At 52.2% G+C, this 7,151-nt stretch overlaps 1 protein-coding gene across 1 annotated transcript; it reads left to right on the top strand.

The window, feature by feature from the left end:
* The first annotated feature begins 3,534 nt into the window (after positions 1–3,534).
* LOC109752350 (ras-related protein RHN1) lies at positions 3,535–5,149 on the top strand. The gene is made up of 6 exons (XM_020311244.4): positions 3,535–3,722; positions 3,895–4,158; positions 4,329–4,377; positions 4,477–4,550; positions 4,663–4,756; positions 4,870–5,149. Exons 1-6 carry the CDS (start codon positions 3,681–3,683, stop codon positions 4,971–4,973), a joined length of 627 nt encoding a protein of 208 aa, XP_020166833.1. The 5' UTR covers positions 3,535–3,680; the 3' UTR covers positions 4,974–5,149.
* The last annotated feature ends 2,002 nt before the right edge of the window (positions 5,150–7,151 follow it).

Below are 7,151 nucleotides of genomic sequence, written 5' to 3'. Positions count from 1 at the left end.
GGGGACTAGTTCCACCAGTTTTCGACAACAGAAGTCTTTGAAAAGATTATATTTCCCAACATTGCAATAAGACGACGCAATCAAACAAAAGGGTAAGCAAAAGCTTAGCATGCCTTTTAGCAACTGGATTGCATTATTGACAAAAAAAAAACCCACACAATCCAAGAGGGGAAGGGGTGACAGGAGCCACACATGGCGACCACATGATAGGCTGACTTTGCAAGGTTATGTGCCTCAAAATTTTATACTCTCTAAATTCACTCCTTCACCACCATACCATATGAGCAGAAAGCTCTGCTCTCAAGATTGTTGATGACCGCCAAAGAATCACTCGAAAAAGCTATTTTCTTAAGAAGCAAATATCCCGCCAAAGAAAGAGCTTCGATGGTCTTATATACCTTTGAGGGCTGTGGATTCTCTATGGCAGAGAGCTACAGTACCTCTGCCTTTCCTCTTCTTTCGTCTGTTGGATCGAGAACGGACCGTCCAGATCTGATGCAACAGCAGCGCCGCTATAGTATCTGAAACAGTGATCTGAACAGGAACATTAAACAGTTCGCTCGCTACAGTCTTTACCTCGATCTGGACCGCCCACTTTTGATCTAATGTCTCCCGGACAAAGGTAGAGCACTGTAGCTTCCTGCCTTGCCCATGGCAAGGTAGAGAATCCGTGCCCACCTTTGAGGAGCTTACCAAAGATTTTTTTTAATGACCCAAAAATCGCATGTTTTTCATATTTATAACAGGGTGCAGAAATTTACAACTGGCCAAAAGGCCAAGAATAAAGAAAGAAGAGGCGACCGAAGGCAGAGAAGAAAAGTAAAAATTTCGCAAAAAAAAAGAGAGAAGAAAAGTAAAAAGACGAGTGAAGTGGTAGGCCTATATCGCACAACAAGTACCCAAGGGGGGCTCCAAACGACCGGCACCCGTGAGGAGCCATTGCTCCAACGTTCTTCTGATCACCGCCATCACTTCGTTTACAGGAGAAAGCAAGCCCAAAGAATTTGCTGACAGCATCTCAGCATACCACCCTCACTGCACCGGCTAGCGCCAGTGCGTGCTACAGTCTCATCTACATTCATCTTGATGATAATCATCAGGTGGCCCTAGCCATTGCTGCCGCCATGACCTCGAAGCCGTAACTTGAACTAGAGCAGTAGACATTATTGAATTGCACGATGGGCCGGTGTGTATGGGCCACGGATTACTTTGGGGCTAATCATCTAGATTATCCAAAGCAATGGTTTTTTCTTATGATTGAAACTCTTCCTCAGCAAAGGGTTTATCGGGAGCAACTAGTTAACGAGCGCTCCTTCGGGAGCCTCGCAACGATCAGCGCCACTTGGCGCGCTCTCAGCCATTCGCCACGTGTCGCGCTCTGGACGCTTCCTTCGATTTTGTTTTTTTTTTATTTTTCCGCACGCGTTTTCGGCTTCTAAACGGTTTTTTCCGGGTTTTTTCGACGTTTTAGTTTTTCTCCGGTCTTTCTTAACTTTTCGATCAAAAATTTTTGATTTTTTTTGCGCGAAAAAAACGCGTTTTCTTTTTTTTTTCTTTCGCGAAAGTCACGATTTTTCTTCCGCGAGAGGCACGGTTGTGCTTTAGCGAGAGTCACGGCCGTGCCTTTCGGAAACGAAAACAGAACGCGTTTTCTGTTTTTTTTTCTTTCGCGAGAGTCACGGTTTTGCTTCGGCGAGAAGCACGGTTGTGCTTTCGCGAGAGTCACGGCCGTGCCTCTCGGAAAGGAAAAAACAAAACGTGTTTTCTGTTTTTTTTTCTTTCGTGAGAGTCACGGTTTTGCTTCCGCGAGAGGCACGGTTGTGCTTTCGCGAAAGTCACGGCCGTGCCTCTAGGAAAGGGAAAAAAATACGCGTTTTCTGTTTTTTTCTTTCGCGAGAGTCATGGTTTTGCTTTCGCGAGAGTCACGGTCGTGCCTTTCGGAAACGAAAAAAAACGCGTTTTCTATTTTTTTCCTTCCACGATAGTCACGGTTTTGCTTCCACGAGAGGCACGGTTGTGCTTTAGCGAGAGTCACGGCCGTGCCTTTCGGAAACGAAAAAAGAACGTGTTTTCTGTTTTCTTTTTCTTTCGCGAGAGTCACGGTTTTGCTTCCGCGAGAGGCATGGTTGTGCTTTCGCGAAAGTCACGGCCGTGCCTCTAGGAAAGGGAAAAAATACGCGTTTTCTGTTTTTTCTTCTTTTGCGAGAGTCATGGTTTTGCTTTCGCGAGAGGCACAGTTGTTCTTTCGCGATAGTCACGGTCGTGCCTCTAGGAAAGGGAAAAAATACGCGTTTTCTGTTTTTTTTCTTTCGCGAGAGTCATGGTTTTGGTTTCGCGAGAGGCACAGTTGTTCTTTCGCGAGAGTCACGGTCGTGCCTTTCGGAAACGAAAAAAACGCGTTTTCTATTTTTTTTCCTTCCACAATAGTCACGGTTTTGCTTCCACGAAAGGCACGGTTGTGCTTTAGCGAGAGTCACGGCCGTGCCTTTCGAAAACGAAAAAAGAACGCGTTTTCTGTTTTTTTTTCTTTCGCGAGAGTCACGGTTTTGCTTCCGCGAGAGGCACGGTTGTGCTTTCGTGAGAGTCACGGCCGTGCCTCTCGGAAAGAGAAAAACAAAACACGTTTTCTGTTTTTTTTTCTTTCGTGAGAGTCACGGTTTTGCTTCCACGAGAGGCACGATTGTGCTTTCACGAAAGTCACGGCCGTGCCTCTAGGAAAGGGAAAAAAATACGCGTTTTCTGTTTTTTTTTCTTTCGCGAGAGTCACGGTTTTGCTTTCGCGAGAGGCACGGTTGTTCTTTCGTGAGAGTCACGGCCGTGCCTTTCGGAAACGAAAAAAAACATGTTTTCTATTTTTTTTCTTCCACGAGAGTCACGGTTTTGCTTCCACGAGAGGCACGGTTGTGATTTTGCGAGAGGCACGGGCATGCCTCTTTTGGAAAGGAAAAAAACCGTGCGCCCGGTTTGGTTTTTTCGCCCGTATTTTTCGTCTTTTTTTGTGAACAAAAAAGTTCGTCAAAACCTATCAACATGGGATCTAGTTTTGAAGATCTCGACGCGAGGAATCCAATGATGAAAACGGTTCGAGATTTGGACGCACGGTTTAAGTGATAAAACGTTTGAATAAACGGATCTACGAAAAAAGGGAAAACTCCCAGGTTGCGACAAATGGCGCGCTGCATGTGCGCCACTTGTCACGACATGGGAAAGTGAAGTGTTCTTTGCAACGAGTACTCCTTAATTAGTGATTTCGGGGTTTATCATAGTTTTGGTTTTTTATTTTTGAGATGGTTTATCATTGTTTTGGTAGCCGTGGGCGGGCAGTGCGAACGGCGTGACTGCCGGAAATGAAGGTCCAGTGCCAAAGCCCAACGTGACTGGGGGCCCATGGGCGCCACTGTCTGCCTATGGCACTTGTCTGGGCCCGCACACAGTACACCGCCTGCAAAAAAACGCGCGCAGCACAGACCTCTACCGAACAGTCTTGAACCTGAACCTACCAGCAGCTCGCTTTGCCGGAGGCCGGAGCTATACAAGCCTACAACCACCGGTCTCCGCCGTAAGCACGCACGGCAACATTGCGTGCAAAACCACATGCTTCTTCCCGCTCACCGCCGTCAACACGTGAACAACCCGAACCGCCGCCATAGTCGCCACCTCGACCCCGGCCGGCAAGATCGATGATGGCTCCGACTCCGAGCAGCGTCATCCAGGCCAAGCTGGTGGGTACGTCGCCCAGGCATGCAGTTTTCGTTTCTCCGTCCGATCACCACCTACCACCTTGTCTCTCGGCCATGGCATTTGCTTGTAATTAACGATCGATCTAGCATGCTGCTTTTCATGGCGAGAGTGATCCGATCGATTTGCGGCGTGCGCGCGCGCGTGCGTGTGCAGGTGCTCCTGGGGGACCTGGGCGCCGGGAAGACCAGCATCGTGGTCCGGTTCGCCAAGGGGCTCTACTACGAGTGCCAGGAGTCCACCATCGGGGCGGCCTTCTTCTCGCAGGCGCTGCCCGTGAGCGGCGCCGGGGGAGGTGAGGACGCCACCGTCAGGTTCGACATCTGGGACACCGCCGGGCAGGAGCGCTACCACAGCCTCGCCCCCATGTACTACCGCGGGGCCGCCGCCGCCGTCGTCGTCTACGACATCACTAGCACGGTGAGAGAGATGTCCCCTTCTCGTCGGTACATCGTTTAGCGATCTTCTCTGAATCTGTGATGAATGAGTCGATCGTGTCGTGTCTGATGATGGAAACTGAAACTGATTGCTCTGCCCTGCTTGATGTTCGACCGTTAATCTGTTCGATTTTTTCGCTGCGTGGGCGTCAGGATTCGTACATCCGAGCGAAGAGGTGGGTCGACGAGCTTCAGAGACAAGGTATGATAACTGAACACCTTGTCTATGTACTTCCATCTCGTCGCTGGAACTCAATATGCGTGTCAGTGCTTAGGTTTTTCTGCACATCGATCCAAACAGGGAACCCTCATTTGGTGATGGCGTTAGTGGGCAACAAGGTCGATCTGGAAAAAAGGAGGAAGGTTGGCACACAGGTATATACATACTTGCGACATATTTGCAGACAAAAATTTCAGAACCCCAGTGCTGCATCTGTCAGTCAAACCCATCACCGTCTCTGTTTTTTCTCTGAATGAATGCGGGCAGGAGGCGCTGGAGTACGCGGAGCGGAACGGCCTCTTCTTCCTGGAGACGTCGGCCAAGACTGCGCAGAACGTCGGCGAGCTCTTCTACGAGCTAGGCAAGCATCTGTGAAACTCTACATGCTTCTTCTGGATCTGCTTCGTCTCTTGCTATGACCGGCGATGGCCTGCTTGCTCTGCTTGGAGTACTGATACGTGTGTTTATCGGCAGCCGAGAGACTGGTGAAGGTGCGGCCGAACCATCCAGCCGGGATGGTCCTGCACAACGACGGCCAGCGCGGCGTCAGAGGGCGGTGGTTCTGCTGCTCCGGGTGATCGACGATGCCGATGCGTGTCGCGCACCGGCGGCGGCAGGGGAAGGTGCTGTGTGGATAGGATTCTGCGTCGTGTACATATGCCGCTCTCTGTGTGTACGTTGCAAGGACTCAGACTACTTGTTGCGCATGCGTTGTGAACTGGTGATGGTATGACATTTGGTTTATGGTGGTGCACGTTTTGGTGGTCCTGGCAGGGGCTAAACTGCACGTTTTTATGCACAATACTTTTCTCTATTTCAAATAGGATTGGCTAGGGGCAAGTCGACTGAAAATTCAGTATGGTCAGTCGATTCGTTTAAGCCGTCAGCCGTGGGCGGTGATGGCTGGCGGTTCGGCGGATGGTACGTCCGTACGTGGGGCGGTTGAAGAAGAAAACGAACATGGGGCGCTGGAGCTTGAAGAAGGAACCTGACCGCTCGTTTTGCATCTTGCCGCCCCACCCTCGCCTTCACCATCGTCCACGTCCATGCTAACGCTGCCCCGGCCATCCCTTTAACTTGAACAAATTTTTCCTGTGATAGAAACCGGGGTTGCCTACCACTCTAAGATAGACACCGAGGTCACCTGCCACGCTAAGATAGACTCAGAGGGCTTCTCCAGCTGCTGCTCCTTCCTTCCCTCCGGCAATTGCTTCCTTCATGCGAAATCCACCGACTCAAATATTATTTTCAGGTGACTTACAAGTAGCTAAAATGATTTCAAACAGAGTGCATATTTGTTTTAGAGAAAGAATACACCATTTGCACCTTATAACTTCTCAAACCAGACAAGTTTCGCTCTCGACCCAACCGGCCCCGGTTTCAATCACATACCCATCATGTCTGGTGACATTTTATCGAACACCTGACGTGCCACACCGAGAACCTCAAGCTATACTAGTGTGCCAGATGCTGGACGAGCTCGAATTTATGCTAGGTCATCGCAAAATATTTGTCACGGTAATATCTTCAAATCAAGGAGTATAACTCAGGTGGAGAGATGAATCGAGATCATCACTTTGAAGAAGGCAACCAGATAGACGAACACACATAATCCGATGAGTGCGCCAGCCTCAAGCTGTTGAACGAGCTCCCTGTCCAAGGCGAACCGCGGCGCCAGCACACGGAGGGGCCGCACCAGGGCCTCGGGGACGAAACTCCTGCTCCTGCGGCGCAGCAGCGTGTTGCCGCCGCCGGCGCTGCTCTCCGTAGCCGTGTGTCCGCCGACATCGCCGTCGCTCTCCTCCTCCTCCTGATACCCCTTGCCATCCTCTGAACTCAACAACTCTTCCTCCTCCACGTTGTTGTCGTCGCTCGGGCTGACTGCCGCTAGCCCTTCGATCTCGCCGTCGTCCCTGCTGTCATGGTCGAGCTTGGAACTCCCAGCCTCGTCGTCTTCGTCGCCCTCTTTCTCCTCCTCCGGAGCCGACGGAGCAAGAATGTAACCCTCGAACTGGACAATGCCCGGGGGCGAGGGGCCGGTCGCGGAAAAGGAGAACTTCTGGTCCAGCACCACCGGGGGCCGGAGCTCCACGCGGGGCGCCTTCTCCGACAGCGACGCGAGCAGGAGGGACTGCCCGGTGCCCATCAGGACGTAGGCGTCCACGGCGCCTCTGTCGGCGTCAGCCGGATCCGGGAGGAAGACGGTGGTGACGCAGATGGGCGCGTCCGCCCTCGGGGTAAACCTCTCCTTGTGGCCGCTCTCGAGCCGCACGTACCAGTCCCCTTCGTTGTCCACGGGAGTCGCCGCCTCTCCCACCTTCTCCGCCGGCGGCGGCAGAGCGACGACGTATCCGTCAAACCGGACGACGGCCGGGCCTCCCTGCGGCATCACGAACAAGGAGCACTCCTCCCCCTGGTACACCACCACCGATGTCTCCACGCACGGGTTCGCCGCCGACAGCGACGCGAGCGGGACGCAGTCCGCCCCACACGAACGGTTGATGACGGCGCAGACGTCCGCTGCGCCCTGGCCGCCGACGAGGAAGGCGCCGGTGACGCAGAGGCGCTCGTTGGGCCCCGGCGCCACCGTCTGCTCCTTGTCGCCCTCGACCCACAAGGACCAGTACTGCTGCCTCGACAGCTGCTGATCCATGGCCATGCTCGAGCGATCGATCGGCAGAGCAAGAACAGGGTATTGATCGTGAACGAGGCCTGGCCACGGTTAGTTTGTGTCTACCTGCTTATATTGACTGGGG

This window comes from Aegilops tauschii, chromosome 7 (assembly GCF_002575655.3).
Source record: "Aegilops tauschii subsp. strangulata cultivar AL8/78 chromosome 7, Aet v6.0, whole genome shotgun sequence".
Lineage (NCBI taxonomy): Eukaryota > Viridiplantae > Streptophyta > Magnoliopsida > Poales > Poaceae > Aegilops > Aegilops tauschii.
The sequence above is the reverse complement of the archived record's forward strand: the minus strand, read 5'-3'. Positions and strand labels throughout refer to the sequence as shown.